The sequence below is a fragment of the Tasmannia lanceolata genome, unplaced genomic scaffold, assembly GCF_043159265.1.
Source record: "Tasmannia lanceolata isolate RefF3 unplaced genomic scaffold, GAP_Taslan_0.1 ptg000112l, whole genome shotgun sequence".
NCBI lineage: Eukaryota > Viridiplantae > Streptophyta > Magnoliopsida > Canellales > Winteraceae > Tasmannia > Tasmannia lanceolata.
Window position 1 is genome coordinate 728,571 of NW_027518789.1, and position 24,095 is coordinate 752,665.

At 39.8% G+C, this 24,095-nt stretch overlaps 1 protein-coding gene across 2 annotated transcripts in view; it reads right to left on the reverse strand.

Moving 5' to 3' along the window:
* Positions 1 to 1,726: 1,726 nt before the first annotated feature.
* Positions 1,727 to 24,095, reverse strand: part of LOC143865832 (peptidyl-prolyl cis-trans isomerase FKBP53-like) — a 31,549-nt gene continuing 9,180 nt past the window's right edge. The window contains exons 2-7 of one of the 2 annotated variants that reach the window (XM_077375934.1): positions 8,972 to 9,286; positions 8,578 to 8,662; positions 8,440 to 8,481; positions 8,281 to 8,329; positions 8,063 to 8,146; positions 1,727 to 1,902 (exon numbers count right to left, since the gene is read on the reverse strand). In XM_077375934.1, coding sequence (XP_077232049.1) covers positions 8,068 to 8,146; positions 8,281 to 8,329; positions 8,440 to 8,481; positions 8,578 to 8,662; positions 8,972 to 9,115 — 399 coding nt within the window. In that variant the 5' untranslated portion in view covers positions 9,116 to 9,286 and the 3' untranslated portion in view covers positions 1,727 to 1,902; positions 8,063 to 8,067. Of the gene's footprint in view, positions 1,903 to 7,694; positions 8,147 to 8,280; positions 8,330 to 8,439; positions 8,482 to 8,577; positions 8,663 to 8,971; positions 9,287 to 24,095 lie in introns of those variants that run through there. The other variant, XM_077375933.1, reaches the window with a different exon arrangement.

A 24,095-nucleotide genomic window follows, 5' to 3' on the forward strand; every position in this document is an offset into this window, starting at 1 on the left:
TGGGTCGACTATCGATCCTCATGGAATTTGTAACACTCTTTGAAGCACACACTTCAAAAGTAATGAAGGCATGCACCTAAGTAAGGTACCTCAATTGAGATTTAATAAAAGAAATAATTTGGAGAATAAGAGGAAATTCTAGAGAAGGGAAGGAAAGAAATAGAGGCGAACCACAATTTGCGACTGAGGACTATGACGGCAAATATCAACAACCTTAAGATAATTAAGTGCACCAGTAAGATCACAATGTGCATGTTTTTTTTGTTTTGGAGAGTCCAGATATAAAATTTGCGCAAAAGCAAAATGGAGTGTGAATATTAATTTTGGTACGAGGTGCCTAGAGGAAAATGATGAATACTAGAAGCAACTAGACATTTGGGAAAGAAAAAAAATGACTGTAAAAGGGGGTTCACTTATCAAATCCTTTGGTCTGGCTATATTGCAAAGGTCAAAAGAAAGAGTAGTGTAGATATGAAGATGAAGGATGTTCATATCCAGCCCTCTCTCTCTCTCTCTCTCTCTCTCTCTAATAATCATTGCTTGCACCACCAATTTTAACACACGGTGAGGAAATCAGCATCACAAGCAAAAACAGAAATGCAGGGCTTGGATTCAAAAATTGGGATTTTTTTTAAAATAATAAATCTGGTTGGCAGCTAGAAATGGGTAGAGAAGGGCCAGGACTTCAAAACGTTTTGAAGCACGACAAGAGCCCAATAGGGATTAGGGCTTTCAATGAAGAGTAAAAAAAACGAGAAGATGGGAGACTCGAGAATGAAGAAAGTGTAAAGGGGTTTTGTGGCGGTAAATTGATGGTGGCCCGCGGACGGCTAGATTGGCCGTCCGCAGAACGGCATTACACAAGTTTTGGGCAGCCCTAGGTTGATCGGATCGACTGCTTTGATACCATGATAAGTTTTGGAATTCTTGGATTATTTCCATTGATCATAGCAATTGCTTATATAGAGTACACAAAGATAAATATAGAATGGAATCTAGATAACAATGGAAAGAGATAACTCTAATCTAATATATTCACTTGCCTAATCTAACCCAACTACTCTATCTAACCCATTCAAATCAAATCTTCTGATCTGATTTTATTCTCTAATATATCTACTTGCCCTATCAACAAACTTGCTTAATCTACGAAAATCCAACGGTGAGATCAACATATTCTAACACCACAAATTTTTAATTTTAATTACAAATTTTTAATCTCATGTTGCCAATAAAATTTATTTTGTATTAATTACCAATATATTACCCATAAATCACCAATATATTGTTAAATCTGTGGAGAGAAAAAGAGAGTAGAATGCTTGAAGCATTTCGTACAAGGCATCGAAGTGGAATGCCAAGATCGCTGCTCCCAGCCCCTATTTACGTTTGTAAATATTGAAGGGTTTGAGTCGGTGATTTAGTCGGTTAAGTTAACGGGCTTAAGCCCATAAGGCCCACTACACTTAGGTCCATTATCTATGGGCTTATATGAGAACATATATCCAACACTCTCCTCCTTATGTTCTACGTATAGCATGATCTATAGATAGATAGTGTGATGTTCAAACAAAATATTGAACTATCCACATCACATTGTCATAAAAAATCGGTAATCCAACTGAAAAAACACGAATACTTTTATGAACAACCAAGAGTTTCATATACAATAAACTCAACCCAAAAAGTAGTTTCATATATATATGAACCCCACTGCTCTAAGAAGAATTCATTCATGGGGTATGATTCTCATCAAGATCCAAAATAAAGTTTCACATATAAGTGAACTCTATACACATACTGAAAGAAGGCACTCAGTCTTTACAACTTTAGAAGATTTACTCATCAAGTCATCTTCATCAAAGTCAAAATCAAGATGCGCTCCTCCTTTTTCGCCAATTCCTGTGAATTACCAAAATGGATTTCATGAAAATGAATCCAAACAACAGTGTAAAGAAGAAAGTATCTAGTTCTTCTTGAAAAAGAACTCAGTACAAATCCATAATTCACGAAAGTATCTAGTTCTACCTGAAGAAGAACTTAGTACATTCCAAAAATGGTTGAAAAAGGTATTAGTCTCACTCTCACCATAAGCATCATTATCAAGTTTCAATAAAGAACAAGACCAAAATAGCTTGTTTTGCAAAGAACCATTACACCATAATTGTCAAGTTTCAATAAAGAACAAGATCAAAAAACTGGTTTCTTTTGCAAACAACCATTTCATGTTTTCATAAAATGTTAAGTCATCTTATCCATATTTGAGTCAAGTTGAATTATCAAGTGTGGAATGTTCAACCCTTCCCAAACAGGGTAACCAAGTTTGAGTTAAATTGTATCATCAAATGTGGAATGTACAACCTATCTCAAAAGAGGGTATATCATCAAGTGTGGAATAATATACAACAACTTTAAACATAAAGAAAACATATCAAATGCTTATCTAGGGCCAAAAAAGAAATATCCGAAAATTCAAATTAACATGGAGAATGTAGATTAAGTTCATAACCTGGATAATATAAGTTAAGTCTTTTCTATAAAGGCTTTAACTTAATTTTCCTCTATATTTACAAATTTTAATCCCATTTCCTTTACAATTTTGAATGTTCGAGCTTTATTCAATCCTTTTGTGAGAGCATCGGCCATATTATCCTTCGATCTCACATCAATCAAAGTGATAATCCCGTGTTCAATGAGATAATTCAGCATGGCATGTTTCAGCCTAAGATGTCTCATCTTACCATTAAAGAGTGAGTTCTTCACAATCGTAATTGTAGCTTGATTATCACAGAAAACACTTAAGGAATGAATCCTTAATCTAGTAAGTGGAATGTCCATAATCAGATTCTTTATCCACTCTGCTTCATCTGCAGCTGAAGCTAGAGCATATAGTTCTGATTCCATAGATGACAAGGCAATGCAAGTCTGTCTCTTTGACTTCCACGCAACAGCAGCTCCACCCAGGGTAAATACATAACCACTGGTAGACTTACTGTCTCTTAATTCTGAGCCCCATGATCCATCAGAATATCCTTCCAAAATAGGAGGATGGCCACCATAACAAAGAGCATAATTTTGAGTACCCTTAAGGTATCTCATCAGCCTCATAAGGACATCCCAATGCTCATGGCCAGGATTACTAGTAAAACGACTCAGCATGCCAACTGTAAAGGCTATGTCTGGCCTAGTGCAACTCATAGCATACATGAGACTACCAATCAATCTAGAATAATCTAACTGATTCACACTGTCTTCTTCATTAGAGATCAGCTTCTTGGTATAATCAAATGGTGTCTCAATCGGTTTGCACTCACTGCATCCCTATATAGAAAGTAGTTTTTCAATATAATGGGCTTGGCTAAGGGAAATTCCTTGCCTCTCAAAATTTACTTTCATACCAAGAATGGTGTCAACAACACCCAGGTCTTTCATGTCGAATTCTTTACCCAAGGTTAGTTTCACGTCACTCACTACAGAGAGATCGGAACCAAGAATCAACATGTCATCTACATACAAGCAAATAATTGCGACCTTATTCGACACAGAACGATAATAAAGGCATTTATCTGAGTAACTTGACAGAAACCCAAGGCTCTTTACTACTTTGTCAAATTTCTGATGCCACAATTTAGGTGCTTGTTTAAGACCATATAAAGATTTGTTTAATTTACAAACTTTATTCTCAAAACCTTTCATGACAAACCCTTCAGGTTGATTCATGTAGATTTTCTCTGACAGTTCTCCATTGAGAAAAGTTGTCTTTACATCCATTTGAAGCACAACAAAATGCTCAATAGATGCCAAAGCAAGAAGAATTCTTATCGTAGCCAAATGACAGACCGGTGAGTAGACATCAAAGTAGTCTATCCCACTCACTTGAGTATAGCCCTTAGCTACTAAACGTGATTTATATGGAGCTATAGATCCGTCAGGATTAAGTTTCTTCTTCAATATCCATCTACAGCCCACAGTCTTGGCCCCTTTTGGCAAATCGACTAGCTGCCAAGTTAGATTTTGTAACAGAGAGCTCATTTCATCATCAATGGCTTCTGCCCACAACAAAGAGTCCCTAGATCTCATCGCTTCCTTATAGGATGATGGATCATTCTCTAAATGGTAGGTCACAAAGTCCTCACCAAAATTTTTGGGTACTCTATCTCTTGTAGAAACTCTTATAGGAATTGACTCAGATATCAATTTGGGACTAGTGTCAGAAGTAACTGGTTCAGACTCAACCGGCAATTCTGTAACCACCTCTATATCGCCTGGTATGGTCAAACCCTGATCTCTAAGAAATTTATTCTCAAAGAAAACTGCATCTCGAGATTCTATAACCATACTGGTTGATAGATCCAAAAAGCGATCAGCAGCACTATCTTCTGCATCTTCAAGATAAACACAAGTGTTTGTTTTAGGTCCCACTTTAGGTCTCCTAGGATCTGGTATCCTTACATAAGCAATACAGCCCCAAGTCTTAAGAGTATCATATCTACAAGGATGACCATGCCATAACTCATAAGGAGTGGAGGAACATTTTGAGTGTGGCAATCTATTCAGGATGTGATTTGCAGTCAAAGCTGCTTCTCCCCAATAGCAATTAGGCATGCCAGCTGTCAATAACATGGAGTTTAACATTTCTGTTAACGTCCTGTTCTTACGCTCAGCTACACCATTAGATTGAGGCGAGTAAGGAGCAGTAGTTTCAAGTATTATGCCCTGAGAGGCACAGAATTCTTTGAACTCTGTCGAAGTGTATTCTCCTCCTCTATCACTCATAACTCTCTTAATTTTCAGGTTCAGTTGCAATTCAACTCGATTCTTGAAAACTTTAAACTTAACAAAAGCTTCATTCTTTGATTTTAACAAATAAATATGACAATATCTTGACATATCGTCTATAAATGTGATCAAATACTTCCGACCACTTCTAGTAGTAAAACTTTTAAAGTCACAAAGGTCAGAATGTATCAACTCAAGAAGTTGTATGCTCCTAGAAACTTGACGAAAAGGTTTTCTAGTGATCTTAGTTTGAGCACAAACCTCACACTTGTCAAAATCATTTGACATATCTAGAGGTATACCATAAGTTTTAGCAAGTTTGACCATTTTCTTATAGTTTACATGTCCCAGTCTGTTATGTAACAACTTAGGATCAACTAAAGGTGAACGAACCTGACTAAGAGTCTCATTTGCTAAACTCAATCTATACATACCATCTATCAAGAAAGCACATCCAAAATAATAAGAGTTAACTGTTAAAGTTACTCTACCACCCAAGAAGGATGTACACATGCCAGCATTATCAAGCAAACCAATGGAAATCAAATTCTTTTGAATAGTAGGAACTACTTTAACAACTTTTAAAGTTAATATTTTACCTGAAGAAAGGGCCAGGTTCGCAGTACCAGTGTGAGTGACCTCTACATCTACTCCACTAGCCACTGTAACAGTCTCCTTTACTTGGGTAATATCAGTGAGAAGTTTCTTTGAGTTGCAAACATGACAAGTGGCACCTGTATCTAACCACCACTCAGAAGTACTGGCCTTTCCTTTGTCCAAAATGGCAACAAAACTTTTAGGCTCAGCCTTATCTACCATCATAGTAGCTTGCTTCTGTGGTGTGTCAGATTTAACCTTTTTAGGTTGCCTACAATCTGCAGCAAAGTGACCCCACTTCCCACAGTTGTGGCACTTGCCCTTCTTCTTCTTAAAGATAGGCATTTTGGCCTCCAACTTAGGGGTATCACTTTTGGTTGACTTGGATGACTTAGGAAATTTCTTGGGATATATCACAGTGTTAGCAGCTGACTGCTGCTGTCTAACCATCTCCAAGTTATTCCTAGCTTTGTTCTCATATTCAATTCGAATGAATCGTTTGAGATCATCTAGTCCCACTTGCACTTTCTTTCTGTACATTTCTGTTTTGAAAGAGTGCCATGTAGATGGTAACTTGTATATAATTGCACCCACCAGAAAAGTATCAGGTAAAGGAATGTTCTCATTGGCCAATTTAGATCTCAAATTTTCTAAATCAGATACTTGAGGAGTGATTTCCGGTTTCTCTTGGAACTTGAAATCCATGAATTTGTCCACAAGGTGAGTCTTGGACAATTCCTCCTCTTTCTTGAATTGAGCATCTAAATGATCCCAGATTTCTTTAGCAGCGCCAAATTTGCTGTAGGTTTTTGCAAGACGATCTGATAAACAATTCAATAAGAAGTCTTTGCAGAAATCCTCATCCCTTTTCCATTGAGATTCATCAACATCTTCTTCCGTATCAGCAAAGGTACTCAGAACCGTATAGAAGACATTCACATATTTCAAACCGAACTGAGTCTTTCGCTTCCATGAACTGAACTCAGATCCTCCAAAGGATTCAAGTTTGACCATCTCAAAGGGAATAGCAGTCTTTTCCATTTATAATCACAAAATAAAAAATAAATTGGAAAGAGTGCACCTGATTGGTGAATCACGAGAACCCAATCCAAGCGTGGAATCTGTGCAAGAAACAGATTCTAGGCCGAGTTCCAAGAAACAACTTTGTTTTTCAAAAGGGTTTCAACAAGAAGTTCAACCCAAAGCCACAGATGAAATTTTGACAAAACCCCCAACGTTCCGCCCAGCTTTACCTAATTTGGGTAGAATAGAACACACCAAAACGAGTTTGAAGTGAAACAAACCCACGGCCAAAAAACAAATTCTAGTGGAGTAAAACCACAAGAATCAGCCACAAGGATTTCTACCCAATACAAGTTCCAATCAAGGCTTTGAAAAAACAAAACCCACTTCAACAGATAAAAGAAACAGGATCTCCCAAATTAAGAGGCAGACGTTCCTCTTCTCTTGTATTTCAACGAGGGTTCCCAACAAGGGTTTCAACGAGAGTTCCTAACGGTCCTCTCAACAGAGAAGAGGCACACCAAAAATTCAGAACTAACTCTGTGGGAGAGGAAACCCACTTCCAACTACGAATTTTGATTCTTTTCAAAGCCAAGAGATTTCAGAAATTATATGTCTGAAATTGCAGAGAAGAAAGTCTGTAGTGGGAAGAAAACTCAACGCTCTTTTTCAATCAAAGAAAACTCAGGCTTACCTGCTTCAAGACTGTTAAATGTTTCGAGAGAAAAAGAGAGTAGAATGCTTGAAGCATTTCGTACAAGGCATCGAAGTGGAATGCCAAGATCGCTGCTCCCAGCCCCTATTTACGTTTGTAAATATTGAAGGGTTTGAGTCGGTGATTTAGTCGGCTAAGTTAATGGGCTTAAGCCCATAAGGCCCACTACACTTAGGTCCATTATCTATGGGCTTATATGAGAACATATATCCAACATATATAGTAGTTACAATCGTTACTACATGAGATAGCAAGCCGGAGGTACATTGTTCATTTCATCCTCGGATAAGCTTGCTATCCTCTGTCCCCATTGACAACAGACTCAATGGGTAGGACATAATATACAAGTAGGGTAGCACCATAACCATTCAAAAAAAAAGAGGTAGGGTAGCCACTCCCAGTGATTTAATCAAGACAAAATTATCCAATCACGGTAGTCAATCCCAAGAACAGCTTATCCAAGGATTTCTATAAATGGGGTCATGGAATAGCAAGCCAGAATTTATTTTATCCTTGGGTAGGCTTGATATCTTTTGTCCATCCAGTGAGTAGGGTATACCATACAAACAGGTGATCAATCCCAAGGTTTTATTCAAGATAAATTATCAAAGCAATATACGAATCCCTAGAACAGCTTATCCAAGGATTTCTATCCCCATGAAGAACAGCCCCAATATGTTGCCTAAAAGGCTATGGTTAACAATACGTATATAATTTTGCTACTACACACTAAACATGTATGATCAAAATGGTGAACTGCATTTCTGTAACAGATGCAATCATGCAAGTGTCAAGACATAAAATTGATGCATACAGCCGAAATTTTCCACATCTATACCTATTTCCAAAAAACACGCCTATCTTCAATGACGACTCGTTACACCTATTTACAAAATTAAGCCGCAAGATAGCAACACAGAAGTAGCAAAAAAAGTAGGCATTGCTTACTCAATTTACTTGACATCAACCAACTCAACATCATATACAAGTGTTGAGTTCCCTGGTATCTTCCCTACTTCTTTGGACCCATAACTGTATCATGAAAACATTAATTACATTGAAGGATCAGAAGAAAATAGCGTAAGTAGACAAGTAAAATGAAAAAAGAAAGATTAAAGAGAAAATGCAAAAGACAAGATCAAGATCTGGCGTTCGAGATTACATACCCCATCGATGGTTGGATAATGAACCTTCTTTTGTCACGAACATGCATACCTGGGAATATGCATGCATACATGAAATTTAAAAGTACACCCCAAAAACTTTTGGAAAAAATGAAATTGGCCTTGGAATCGAATGAAGATTTTACGCTAAAAGATGACTACCTTCGATGCCAACATCCCAACCCTTTATAACTCTTCCTTTACCTGTGTTAAAAAATTATTGGATATTGCTATGACAGTTTAAAACATGAACAAATCAACTTGTGGCATATACAAATTATGTTAACCGTGACAACATACCTAGGCGGAACTTCAATGGTCTTTGGTCAATATTTGAATCCAATATAACTCCACTCTCTAACATTTCAATGTAGTGGATTGATACCTGAATCCAAGTGGTGGTTTAATCAATTGGTTTTCATCAAAAATGTATTCTATGTGGTATGAGAGGGCGCAACATAGAAAATAACTACTAAATATTGTAGTGTTTATTATAAAGACAACATATATAACAATGTTTTCAGATCCATCGAGCATAAACCCATTAACAATTGGCACCAAAAAAAATCAAAGCACAGAAACTTTAGGAATCAGTACTGAATAAACGTCATTTTCTGTATAAGTATGGCTGATAAAACTAACTACAATACACCATTCCAATCATTAGAAGCTAATGAACATCAATAGGATTTACCTTTTTTCCAGCAGAAGCCTTTTTGCCATCTGGTTTGCCTGTTGAGAGTTCCTCGACTACAAGCCCATTGGTGTAAGTCATTAATTCTGATGGCTGCACTTCAGATTTCTGGTCCTTAACAGGCTCCTTTTTTGCTTCTTCCATTTGCCAAGGTTCCTCCCTGGTATCAATCTCATGGTCTCCTTAACAGGCTCCTTTTTCGCTTCTTCCATTTGCCCAGGTTCCTCCCTGGTATTAATCTCATTGGTCTTACTCTTCTTACTTTTCTTTTTCTTTGTCTTCTCATCTAGAATGACAGTAGCAACAGCATCGACACTGCTGCACAGAAAACAATAGGAAATGTTTACACAATTGCCAGCGTATAAACATTTCCAAAAACAACTTGCAATTGCTAGCGTATAAACATTTCCTAAAACATCTGATACTTTGAAATAGAAATAAAAGATCAAATAATCAGATTTCTTTGATACTCCTGCATAGAACAACAACAGCAAATGCTTCACACATTTTGAGAATACTCCCCAAAAAGAAAAGAAAAGGCATTCCTTTCTTCATCCAATAACTTATTTGGTAGGGAGGATTTGAAATACAGTAAAGCAGCATTCAGGTAATACTTCCGAAGGGACTAAACAATATCCAAATGAAATGAATACCAACTCCTAGAATAATTCCTGTGGAAAATGAAATTCTGTAATTACCAATTAAGGTTAGGGCTCATATTGGTCACAGGTAAATATTCTTCACTAGGCAATCAAATAACCAAACAATCATTTTTTTTTTTTTTGTAACGGACGAATAATAAGGCGGCCCAGTGCATGAGGCTCCCGCCATTGCGGGGTCTGGGGAGGGCTAGGTGTACAGACGAATAGCATTATAAAATTATGCAAAGAGTTAAGAAAACTTCACAATGTTACAAAGAACATCACAACATTAAAGCTTCCCTAGTGTCACAGGCCTTTTGTTTTAGCAGCGGAATAACCCGTACGGCACCTCAACATACGCATATGCTAAGGCCAGCCTTTAATCGTGCAAGGCTCTGAAGGCCCTACAACTCTTGATGCTTCATATGTGCACACAATCTTTGGGCTGTTCAACAGGCTACCAGGCTAAGATCTTGACATGCACCTCTAGATGCTTTGCTCACGGCCACCAAACCTTTCAACGAGCTACTGAGCTTAGATTTGCTGAGACCAACTCTGAACCCACTCTCGTGATCAGCCTGCCTCACAATTACATTGAACATCAGGCCTTGAAGCCCACCAAGGAATGAAGCATTGTACCACATCCCAATCCGCCAAGCACAGAGGCTTGGTCATCCAAGAAGCAAGTATGCCCCACAGACTAATCCGCAAGGTATGCACCTTGCGAGGGTGACCAAAGCCACCCAGGCATGAACTCATGGGAAAGCCTAGAGATTGGCCTAACCACAAGACGTACCTGTAGACACCCCATTTTGCTCTGCTTTGATTAAAAAAGAAATTAGGGTTTCGCTGTCAATTTTTCAATGTTTTCTATTCCGGTGTTCGTCTCTTACGCTTTCTCAAATCTTTCTGGTCATTTCTGCATTGTTCTGATTTTTTCCGCTAAAGTGCGGAGAAGGGTTATTCGTGAGAATCCGAGCAAGGGAGAATTTGTACCCGTTTGGTGGGCCCGCATTGAACATTTGTTTAAAATTGAATCAACCGGGGGCCCACATTGTGGGGCCCACGTTGTGGGGCCCACGTTGTGGGGCCCACGTTGTGGGGCCCACGTTGTGGGGCCCGCGTTGTGGGGCCTCAATGGGGCCTCTTGTGAAGAGCAATGATGGTAGCTCTCCACTAAGACAACATGATGGGCCCTCCACTAAGAACAATAATGATGGATTCTCCACTAAGAAACATGATGGTCCCTCCACTAAGAACAATAATGATGGATTCTCCACTAAGAAACATGATGGGCCCTCCACTAAGAACAATAATGATGGATTCTCCACTAAGAGGGACAACATGATGAGCTCTCCACCAACATATCTCTCTCTCTCTCTTTCTCTCCCTATATATATCTTCCTTCCCATCCATAAAAAAAAAAAGAGAAATTTATCTTCCATTATCTCTTTCTCTTCCATTATCTCTTCTAATCACTCCCTCCAATCCCTTTCCTCAATATATTCTTCCATCCCTCTCCCTAATATTCTTCTTCCATTATCTCTTCACTCCCTCAATCACTCCCTCTAAACACTCCGGAGAAAGCGAAAGACGGCAGAGCGGATCGGCGGCGGCAGGATTTTTTATATTTTTTTGGATTGGGCGGAGATCTTCACCACAGGTAGGTGCATTGTTCTCAAAATATTTCTGTATTTTTCCGAATTTTTCTGATTTTTTCCACAAATTGTGTTTTAAAAATGGAAAACTCTTCAAAAAAACATCTTTTGACGAAGAAAAATTAAATTATATACCAAACAGATTCTAAAATTAATGAAATTTCGTGGGAAAATAACATGTTACTGATTCATTTTACCATGAATTTATAAAGATTTTTGGAGTTTATTTGGTATATTATTTAATATTTTCTTTGAAACTTATCAGATTTTAGGAGAATTTTTACTAACATCAGATCATCATTAAAATTCATAAACTTTTTACAGTAGTCTTATCTTCCATATTACTTGTTACTGTAAACTTTTCGTGTTATTTGGATCTGTTTTAATATGGGATGTAGTGTTAATTTATAATCTGGTCTGGAAATTGTAAAATCCTAAATTGGTAGTAAATAATTTCTAAAATTCATGAAAATCTCACTGCATGCTATTTTGATTCATATAGTATTTCTGTAGAAATTTCATAGAATTTAGAGTTATATTTCTACTAGTTTATGTGTTAATTGTGCAATCTGGACATTTAATGGTTTAATCAAGATTAAATGTGAATTTAATGTAAAAATATGCAAAACTCATCCTGTAAGCTACATACATTTTCATCTTGCTGCTGTAGAAATTTCAAATCATTTCGAATTTATTTGCAACAATTTCACTTGTAAAACCGCTCATATGCTTAAAATTGATAAAATCCATGGAAAATTCGAAATTAATTGAAAATCATATAAAAATTCCTAAAGAACTTTAAAATTCTGTCACATGTTCACTCCTTAATCCATTGAAACAGAAATTTTAAGATCTTTAGATTTTCCTGGAAAAATGGCCAGTGCATCCATAATCGTATCCCAATTGCAACTTGATCTTTGACAATTTGAATATTTAAGTTATAGCATGTTATTGGCTCCGAGGTTATTGTCCACGGAAATCCTGAGATTCTGCCAGGCAATAAGATGCTATAACCTAAGTATTAAATTGCACAAGGAAAGAGCGCACGATTCCCTCCTTTGGATGCCATTCAAGGCCGAAATTGGTGAACCCTAGAACCATTGGTAATCCTTAAATGTCTAGAAACTAAAAATCTTCGAAATCTGAAACTCATTAACCTCGAGAACTTAAATCGATTTATCTTGTGTCTTTCGGAACCATTGGATTATGGTTTCCAATCTAAGAACCATTAGAGCCCAATTTAGGAACACTGGTGTCGTGCCGTGTCCTAGGTTTTAGGGAGTCCTAGAGTTAGGAGTCCAGCCTCATCACGGACGCTTGCTATGAATAGCAACCGTACCATAGGTCTAGTTACACTAGTCACCCAATCTTTCCTTAAGACAAGCCTAGTAAACTAGGATGTAGGCAAACCTGCATTAGTCTAAGGAACAACTTGCATTTAGATAAGAATCATACAGCATCTTAGATGAAATCCTAAGATAATAAAATCCTCAACTTGAATTAAATAACTACTTTTAAAACTGTTGAAACAGTCAAATCCGTTTAAGTCGGTGTCCTAGTTGAGTTAGGCATAAGTAGCTTAGCTTAGGTGCACCGAACTACGTCGACTCTGATCCCAGTGAGGCTTGGGTACGTAGGCAGCTTGGATGTCTGACGGCATACCACCCGCGAGTCGGCACCACAACAAATTGTGGTGTTTTGTATATTAATTTTCTTGTAAATGCTTAATCAAATCACTTAGGATTTTTCATGAAATTAGAATTTTAGGAGAACTTTCACCTAGATTGAATCCAGACAAATTAAGAAATCAAGATACACATTTAGGATTCACATTGAAATTAGATCATAGGATGCATGTCACTTAGTTCGCACAATAACATAGAGTTGAATGAGCCATTTAAAATAAATTTAAAAGAGTTAGCTTTTGGAATCGAAGACCGATTATCGGGCAAGAATGGTGCATGTGGTGGATAACTCCCCATACCTTCCATTCTCGTAACCAGGTAGCGAGTCTAGATTTCTGGTTAATTATGGGTCCTAGATCCCACATCTAGGTGGCGACTCTGTCAATCTCTTTCGTGTGGAATTCGGATTGCCTTAGTGATCCCAAGTTCACAGGAAAGACGAATTCAAATCAACAAATAAAATGCACACGCCAATCGCGTGGGAACGAGAGACCAAGAGAGAGCGCGCGCGCGGCTCGCGCCCCACGCCCCTCTCGCGGGATCGTGTCCCACAGTCTGGCGACTCTGCTGGGGACCACCTAACTTCATTACAATTCCAAAGGATAACTCATTTGAATCTATTTTAACTGGCTCATGAAAACTCTATCTCTTTTATGCTTGTTAGATTAGTTTGTATGCTTTATTTTCTCATCACATATACTCAAACTTAATCTAACAAAACCTGAAGGCATCATAGATTGCGCGAACTTATTGCACACACTTACATCACTTTCATCTAAACCCCTGCATCTCACATGCACACACGTCCTATTTTAGGAACCCGGAGTGTTATCTAGCATGGTTGACTGGGATTTCATCACCTGGTGCCTCTGTGCTAGAGAAGCATTCCACCCTTAGCCTAGTACCTTTATGGTACGTAAACGGATCTCTTGTTCACGTACTGATACGCCGGACACTGGTACAGTATATCGAACAGGGATTCGCGCTAAGGGAACTCTTGGCCTTACCCCTAGATTAACCCACACATGCATGTAGTATACGAACACATGTGCATCACGTGTGTGAGCCTAGTTTAGGATATCCTACCTATTTGTGTCTAGATTAGGCCGTAGACCATCTTCTAATGGCTACGATCGGTCCTAGGTACACAAACAAAGTCATGAGTCGAGATCCTCTCTCCACTCCGCTAGATTAGGATTAGGGTTGATGCCTTCAGGTAACACTGATAAAATGTGCAAAGATTAAAAAACTTTCCCTTTGGGGTTAGGATTTAAATCCCATTCATTTCCAAAGATCTCATAGGATTAGTCATTCATGATCCATCCGTTGAAAGCAATCTTATGCTATCTCATCTCATCTCGATCGTACGATTTTTAATCTTATATTATCTGATTCGATCGAGTATCCATACTTCCTTTATATTGGTAGGAACTCATCCTAATCTCATGTTCATGTAATCCTGATTATCCCTGTATCCTTTCTCCTGGCTTACAGACACCATGTCTACTCGTACAATTCTTGATTGGATCCGTGGTACATTAAGAGAATCCCATATCTATGCCATAAGTGAGCAAGAGAAAAATCTCTTCGGTTACGTGGCCACCATCAAGCTCGATTGGGGATTACTCTATGCTGCATCAGAGTGTTGGGATCCCGATCATCATGTCTTCCGTTTTGGCAACCAAGAAATGTGTCCCACCTTTGAAGAATGGTGTGCCTTATTGGAATATCCTGTAGATGGCCCTCTGGTGAAGCCATCTTACGTGTCGGATTATCGTCCTTTGTTCCTTCGCTTGATGAATAATCCAGATGAATCCATGAACTCTTTCATCAAAGACCAGGAAGTGTCCATGCAACAACTGATTGACATTTACCCTCCTGTTGGGCATATTGGTGCTGTTGATATTCAAAAAGCCCGAGGTCGCGCTCTGAGATTCTGCTCCTTTGCTAGGTTCCTCACTGTCCAGCCTTCTCGCTGTGCGTCAGCTGTTCTCTTGGACCTCGTTGATCAGATGGATCGTGGCGCCAATCCAATTCCTACTATGCTTGCAGAAACTTTCAATGGATTGGATGAGATGGCTCGTCTTCGTGCCAGCTCAGGTCCAGGCTCTTATGTTCGATCTTTTGTTGGGTCCTTCTCAGGATGTCCTGCATTACTTCACGTGTGGTTATGCCACAAGCTAAAAATTGCAGCTCCTGTGCATTTTGATCATACGTTATACACCTTCAGTGAATGGCGTCATGATGTTTCTTTCAATCATAAAGGCGATTGGGCTGAGTGGTTGAGTTCTCGCCATGAAGATCAGATTTATTGGCAAATCCCTGGAATCCAAGAAGCTGTCTTCAATACTGGAGAAGCTAACTACGTTCGCCTTCTTGGCCTCAAAAAGACTTCCTTTTATATTCCTGCCAGGATTCAGCGTCAGTATGGAAGGGAGCAATCCATTGTGCCTCCCCTTCGTCATTTCTATCCGCCTGAGGATCTCAAGCCCAAGATTGTCAAAGCCGTTTCATCTGCTTGGGATGTTCGAGTCATCAAATCTTTCAAGGAGTCAGTTGAGGAAGATAGTCGTCCAAAGAAGAAGTCTAGAAAGAGTGCTTAATGTCATGTTTTCTCTTATCAGTCTATCTTTGAAAGATCGAACCATGTACTCAAGCTTTAATGATCTATCAATAAAAGTTCACCTTTTTCTTTCAGTATCTTCGTCTATGCATACATCAGTGTCTACTTCTTTCTGATTTTAAATATGTCTTTCAAATATTACAGGGCCGTAGACACCATAGCTAACCCTAATACTCCTTGGGTTCGGGTCTCTTCTCGATTACAGAGGAAATCTGTATCCCCGCCACCTTCTCTGAGAACCCCAGCATCTCATTCTTTCCCGTCCTCATCCTCACCAATGGCAGAAAACCAGGACAGTCCTCCACTCGCTGCTATCACCGATACTCTTACCTTGATTCTCCGGCAGCTTCAAGAACTCAAGGAAGAGAACCAAGTTATCAAGGCTCAACTTTCTGAGAAGTTCGGACAATCGTTGTCCAAGGATAAAGGGCCTGTGCACCAAGCAGCTACTTCAGCAGCACCTGTCCAGCCAGTGTTCATCAATATCCATGATAAAACCGAAGAAGATTTGGAAAAAGAGCAGTATAGCGAGAATCGCAGTAGACCTTCTCAGTCCATGGTTGATAAGTCTGTTATGGAGAAATTAGAGACTCTTACCAGAAAAGTTCAAGACATTCAGTTTCAAGACCAGGGTAGTTTCAATCCCAGTGATCTTACTCTATTTCCCGAAATCCGCCTTCCTGCTAATTTTCAAATGCCCGATTTCGACAAATATGATGGTGTGGGTTGTCCAATCACACATTTACAAATGTTCACCATCATGTGTCAGCCTCAAGGCTTATCTCCTGAGCAAATGGCTCAATTGTTCCCAGTTTCCCTAACCAAGGTTGCTAGGAGATGGTTCATGGTCTTGGACAAGACTCGTTACAGGACATGGAAGGATATCGGCGAGCAATTCATCAGGCAGTTCAAATATGATGATGGGACAGAAATCACCAGAAAGGATTTAGAGAGAACAAAACAAGACTCGAGAGAATCCTTTCTGATTTTTGTGAAAAGATGGAGGAGAATAGCAGCTCAGATGATGGAGCGCCCGTCTGAGGAGGAGCAAGTCCAGATAATCATGAAAAATATTTCCCCCCAGCTCCAGTATCACATGTCATTGCAATACTATCCAGACTTCAAACACTTCATTGTGGCTGGCACCCAGATAGAGGAGGCTATGGCTCAAGGTGTATTCAACCGTAGCAACCCAAATCCTAGAGATTTCAAAAAATCCCCACCAGCCCAAGTCAGTAGTATCTCCCATTCCAATGCTCAATCCTCTAAATCCCAGGAACCTCTAGTAATGGACTATGCTCAACCTGCGACCGCACCTCGGCAACAAGCCCGGGTAGAATTTACTCCTCTTCCCATTCCATCTTCGGAGGTGCTTAAGCAGTGTCTGGCTTCAGGTCGCATAACCCTACCTGCCACCCGGCCTCCCCCCAATCCTTTACCTGCCAATTGGCGAGCCGACCTACACTGTGAGTATCACAGGGGTCCTGGTCATCTTACAGACAATTGCATCGCCTTGAAATTCAGAATCCAGAAACTTATTGATGAGAAAGTCATTGCATTCCAACCAAGACCCAATGTTACCCAAAACCCGCTACCTGGTCATGCTAATCCTCCCGCTGCCGTTAATGCCATAACCATAGGAGATCCTGAGTTTGACCCTCTCACCCTCATATGTGCTTTAGAACCCATTTCTGAACCCGAAATCATCTTCTGTGATGAATCATACCTGAGGGAGTCTGTACCTCCCTTGGTAATCACCTATGAGCCACAAGTCCCTCAAATTATCGCCTATGGTGAGCCAGAATTGGATGAAGTCAGACATGTGACAAGGGGTGGAAGAATTTTCAAACCTGCTGAATTAAGAGTCGAAAATCCAGGGGCATTGGCTCGAGGAGAGGAGCCGCAATACGTGAAGGACCCAGATGATGAAGTTGTTCAGCAGTTGAAGAAAACTCAGGCTGTCATATCTGTTTGGGGGTTGTTGATAGCATCGAAGAAACACAGAGAGGCTGTGTTGAAAGAACTGAATACCACACAGGTGTCCTCAGAAATATCTCCAGAGCAACTAGCTGAAGTTGTCGCTCTGACACACGCCACCAGGGCCATTAGTTTCTCAGACCAGGAGCTGCCTCCTCAAGGTCGGAATCATGCTAGAGCTCTTCATGTCACTGTTGTTTGCGAAGGCAAGAAAGTACCGTCTGTGCTGGTAGATAATGGATCCGCGTTGAATGTATGTCCATTAAGAACTGCCATTACCTTGGGTTTCGGTCCCACTGATTTTGCCGAATCAACCCTTGGTATCCTCGCATATGACAATACCCGCAGAAATGTGGTCGGAGTCCTTACCACCAGGATCGTTATAGGCGGTCAAGAATTTGAGGTGGAATTTCAAGTTATTGATATCAAGGCCTCGTTCAATATACTTCTGGGACGACCCTGGTTGCATAAGGAAGGTGTTGTTGCCTCAACCCTTCATCAAAAACTGAAGTTCATTAAAGAAGGAAAATTGATCACTGTCAGAGGCGACGAAGAGCCAGAAATAGGGCAGATAACAGGAGAAACTCGGATTCTTCCAGTTACAAAAGCAGATGATTACAACTTGAATGGTTTCGCATTCGATGTTACTGCTATTTCCTATGAAGATGCCTCTCGGGAGGAGTTGTATTTGCCTTTTGCCATCAGTCCTGTGGTTGCCAAGATGATGAGAAAAATGAACTACTTTCCGGGTATGAATTTAGGCCGTGATCCAAGCAAAGCGTCTCACTGGCGCCCAATCAAAGCAAACTCTGGAGCTTTCGGTCTTGGGTATATACCTACTGAGGAGGAGGAGGAATCCATGAAAGAATTGTTGAAATTGAAGGAAGAAATCCGCCGCACTGGAAGGATACTCCCGATGACTCCATATTCCTTATCAATGAATGGTCACTTTATCAAAGAAGGTGAGACTTCTCCATACTATGGGTTTTCTGAACCATGGTATGACTCAGTAACAGGGATCATGATACCAGGTTTTGAAATATTCAGTGGCCTTGCTCTCCCAGAAACAGAACCGCCGGTATATTGTGTTGAAAAAACTGTTGAGGATTGGATAGTCTGCCTTGAGCCAGATATGTTGGGGTCTTTGTTCGAAGAAGATGTGCCTGATGTTGTTTGTCAGGAGTTGCCCGTTTTAGATCATTCTAAAAAGCAAGAAGAGACTGACTGTGAAGATGTGCTGGTGGCAGTTATTCAGAGTAATGATACCTTTACTGAGCCTCAGAGTCAGATTGCACCTGCAACAGAAAATCTTTCAAACTGGAGTTCTGATGTTTTTCCACCTTATTATATTGCTAAGTCAAGTCTAGTCAAGTCGAGTGAATCGGTGTCAGTGCCTAGTCCAGGCGAGTCATTTTCTGAGTTTATTTACTATGTGAATCCTGAGCCTGTTCAGGATGAGTCCAATGATAATGATGTAACTTCTTTCAATTCAATGAAATCTGATTCTCAGTATGTCTCTGTGTTTGCTTCTGACTTTAATAATAATGATAACACTCCCTCCTCAGACGAGGAAGAGGGGATCGACGAAACTCCCTTTGAATTACAGCATATGCTCAAACAAGAGGAGGAGCGCCGAGCCCAGCCTCTTAAAGATGAAATCGAAATTATAAACATCGGAACAGAAGATTTAATACAGGAAATACGAATTGGAAATACTCTATCATCTGAAGAGCGCGATGAATTAATAAACCTACTTAAGGAATATAAAGAAGTTTTTGCCTGGTCCTACAAAGATATGCCCGGGTTGAGCGAAGACATTGTTCAACACAAGCTACCTTTGTTGCCTGGGATTAAACCTAAAAAGCAGAAGCTAAGGAGAATGAAGCCTGAGTGGGTCCTGAAAGTAGAAGAAGAGGTTACTAAGCAGTTGAATGCTGGATTTCTGCAAGTGGTGGAATATCCAGAATGGCTCGCAAATATAGTACCTGTACCAAAGAAAGATGGAAAGGTGAGAATGTGTGTAGATTTTAGGGATTTGAACAAGGCAAGTCCAAAAGATGATTTCCCTCTACCACATATCGATATCTTGGTGGACAATACGGCCGGGCATGAATTACTATCTTTCATGGATGGTTTCTCGGGCTACAATCAAATTAAGATGGCACCCGAGGACATGGCTAAGACCTCGTTCATTACACAATGGGGGACATATTGCTATCGGGTAATGCCATTTGGTCTTAAGAATGCTGGTGCGACGTATCAAAGAGCAGCTACAGCCTTACTCCATGACATGATACATAGAGAAGTCGAAGTTTATGTCGATGATATGATTGTAAAAGCTAGGGAAAGGAGGGATCACATCCCGAACCTCAAGAAGTTCTTTGAAAGAATACTCAAATACCAGCTTCGCCTGAATCCTAGCAAGTGTGTATTCGGGGTTACCTCTGGTAAGTTGTTAGGATTCATGGTGAGTCAAAGGGGTATAGAGGTGGATCCTCAGAAAATTAAGGCTATCCAGGAGATGCCGCCGCCTAGAACCGAGAAGGAAATACGGGGATTCCTAGGAAGGATACAGTTCCTAAGACGATTCATCGCTCATCTGACTTCAACTTGTGAACCTATCTTCAAGCTATTAAAGAAAAACTCTTCCAAAGAGTGGACGGAGGAATGTCAACAGGCCTTCGAGAAAATAAAGCAAAGTTTGTCTGAACCACCGATAGTAGCACCAGTAATACCGGGGCATCCATTGCTACTTTACTTGTCAGTAACAGAAACCACAATGGGCTGTATGTTAGCACAGCAAGATCCAGAAACCAAGCATGAAAAGGCTGTATACTATCTTAGTAAGAAGATGTTGGAGTACGAACAGAAGTATACTGTCCTAGAAAAAACCTGCTTAGCTTTGGTTTGGGCTACTCAGCGACTTAGGCATTACCTTTTATCACATAAGGTCTTGCTCCTATCAAGGATGGATCCTCTGAAATATCTCTTTGAAAAACCAGCCCTGACAGGTAGGACTGCCAGATGGTTGTTATTGTTGTCTGAATTTGACATCACCCATGTAACCCAAAAATCAGTAAAGGGCCGAGCCATTGCTGAACAATTGGCAGAAGCACCCCAAGAAGAAAATCAGCCTTTCAAGACGATGTTCCCAGATGAAGAGATCATGATGGTAGAAGATGAATATCCAGAAACTGGTTGGACCCTCTATTTTGATGGAGCAGCAAACCAAACAGGACAGGGAGTAGGGGCATTGCTTGTGTCACCTCGAAATGAGCATGTTCCCCTTGCCGTTAAGTTACAATTCAATTGCACCAACAATATGGCAGAGTATGAAGCATGCATTGTTGGGCTTGAGGCTGCATTGGCCTTAGGCATAGAGAATCTTGACGTATATGGAGATTCAATGTTAATCATTTGCCAAACCCAAGGAGAATGGAGAACCAAAGAAGAAAAGTTGCTGCCATATCATGAATACTTGGATGTTCTCGCTAAGCAATTCCAGCACATCACTTTCAGTTATTTGCCAAGGTTGAAGAATAGATTCGCCGATGCCTTAGCGACGTTAGCTTCTATGATTGACATACCTCACAATATGAAAATGAGGCCCATCACGGTTCAAGAGCAATGGGCTCCTGCATATGTTGATGCTATAGAGATAGCTGCAAGATGTCCCGATGGTAAACCATGGTATACGGACATAAAGAACTACATCTCGGGCCAGGGGCATCCCAATGAGGCGTCGAATAAGGAGATAAGGACTTTGCAGAGATTGGCGGCTAACTTTGTCATTTGTGGAGGAGAGCTGTATCGACGGTCCTTCGACGGAATTCAACTCTTATGTGTCACTGAAGATCAGGCAGAAGAAATTCTCACAGATGTTCATGAAGGGGTGTGTGGACCTCATATGAATGGGAAGATGTTGTCAAAGAAGATCCTACGTCTGGGGTACTATTGGCCAACATTGGAAGCAGATTGTCACACATTTGTGAAGAAATGCTATAAATGTCAGATACATGCGAATCTCATCCATGTACCACCTACCGAATTGCATTCTCTTACTTCTCCTTGGCCGTTTTCGGTTTGGGGAATTGACATTATTGGCAAAATTTCCCCTAAGTCATCTAGTGGTCACGAGTACATACTCGTTGCAATTGACTACTTCACTAAGTGGGTTGAGGCCGCTTCTTATGCAAAGCTTACATCCGCATCAGTTGCTAAATTCATACGAACCAACATCATATGCAGATATGGAATTCCCCATGAACTTATCTCAGATAACGGATCTCATTTCAAGAAAGAAGTTATCACTCTTTGCGAAGAGTTCAAGATTAAGCATCATAAATCTTCACCTTATCGGCCGCAGACAAATGGAGCGGTGGAAGCTGCAAACAAAAATGTCAAGACTATCATTAGCAAGATGTCAGAAACTTATAAGGATTGGTCGAATAAGTTGCCGTACGCATTGTGGGCTTACAGAACATCAATTAGAGCTTCAACTGGGGCAACCCCTTACTCTCTTGTTTATGGTATGGAAGCAGTGCTACCTGTGGAGATCCGTGTACCTTCGCTCCGAGTATTGACTGAAGTCAAGTTGCCAGAAAATGAATGGGCAGACGCCAGATATAAAGAGCTGAACATGCTAGATGAAAAGAGGTTAAAAGCACTTTACCATGTGCAGGGTTATCAGCGCAGAATAGCCCGGGCTTTTAATAAAAAGGTTAAAATCAGAGATCTCGAAGAAGGCAATCTTGTTCTAAAAGAAAATCGAGCACCAGTGCTTGACCCAAGAGGCAAATTCAAGCCTAATTGGTCAGGGCCATACATCGTGGACCAAATCTTACCCGGAAAAGCCGTCAAGCTCCGTAATTTAAATGGAGAAATATTGCCGGAACCAACAAATCTTGATCAACTCAAGAGGTTCTATGCTTGAACACCAGAAGGCCGTCTTTTGGCCGAATAAAACCCAAATTCATAACCCAAAATCAAAAAATATATAACCTTTTGCAAACCCTTTCGAGCCTACATAAAATTTTCCTTCAAAACCCAATGTACTAGGGGCATTCCCCTGAACTACGCATGACCTGATTCCTACACTGGGATACGTAGGCAACCTGTTCACAGGTTCGGTCGAAACTCTTGCAAAACCTTAAGCCATTCTTTGAAAAGCTCTACCTCACCTGTAAAGTCCTTTTGGTGTTCAAAAAAAAAAAAAAAAAAAAAAAAAAAAAAAAAAAAAAATGGAGCTTGAAAATCCGCTAGATTGAAAACCTGAAAAGGCGATCTAGGCAAAATTCAGGATCATTCCTCTGCTAAGTTGAAAACCTGAAAAGGCAGCTTAGGCAAAAGTTAAGGGGGTAGCCTGCTGAGTTGAAAACCTAAAAGGCGATTCAGGCAAAAGTTAAGGTTGAACGGTCCGCCAAGTTGAAAATCTAAAAAGGAATACTTGGTCGTGGTAAGATGGGGTTCACGCCAGAAGAATTACATCGACCTCTGAACTCTCAGTAGGTCAGGCAAAAATAACAATGATTCCCGAAACTAAGGGCATTAATTTCAAAACAATCCGAAAGTTGATAGAAGGATATATGAAGTATCACTGTCTTAAAAAATAAGTGAAGATGTTTATCAGTGGAGAAACATTCTTTAAAAGAGGCTAACCTAACCCAAAAGAAAATACTGATAAGTCAGAAGCATCACGAGATCACTTGAGTAATCTTTCTTATTTTGTCTTTTTATTACCAATGTCTGTGGTTCTATTTTTAGAAAAATTTACAAATGCTATTTTAAAGAATTGTTGTAGGGTGCAATCACTCTGAAGGCAGGTTCATTAACGGATTCCGAGAAACTTGGAAAAGGTGCGACTGTCACGAATGGTGAAAAATCGTTGCAAGAATGATCTCTGGTCAATGAATAGAAGAAGGTTAGAAGGCCTTAAACTGGGGCAGGTTGCTAATAAAGTGGCATCTCATATTCAAGCCTTGAAAGACTTTTGCTGCATGGTGGTATTGAATCATTTGCTTCCAAAATTGTTAATTGGAGATTCCAGTTCCCCCTTTCCTGATAATCTCTGTTATCATATACTCTCTGAGTCCATTTGAAAGTGGTCTTCTTTCTTTGAACATCATACAAATATGATATCTCATTTCCTTGGAACTCCGTAAAAATACGGTATTCCATTTTCTTCTGAGTCCATTCAAAAATGTTCTCTTATTCTCTTTGAGCATCATACAAATATGATACCTCATTTCCTTGGAATTCCGTAATTCATCAAATCCAATTCTACGTTAAATTCAAATTCCCAAAATTCATCAAGTCCAATTCTACGTCAAAATTCAAAATCCCAAAATTCATCAACTCCAATCCTACGTCAAATTCAAATTCCCCAAATTCATCAAATCCAATTCTACGTCAAATTCAAATTCATAAAAAAACCTCCAAATTCATTAATCTCAACCGAAGATTGAAGCCGTAAAAATACGGTATTTCATTCTGAGTCCATTAAAAAATGTTCTCTTATTCCCTTTGAGCATCATACAAATA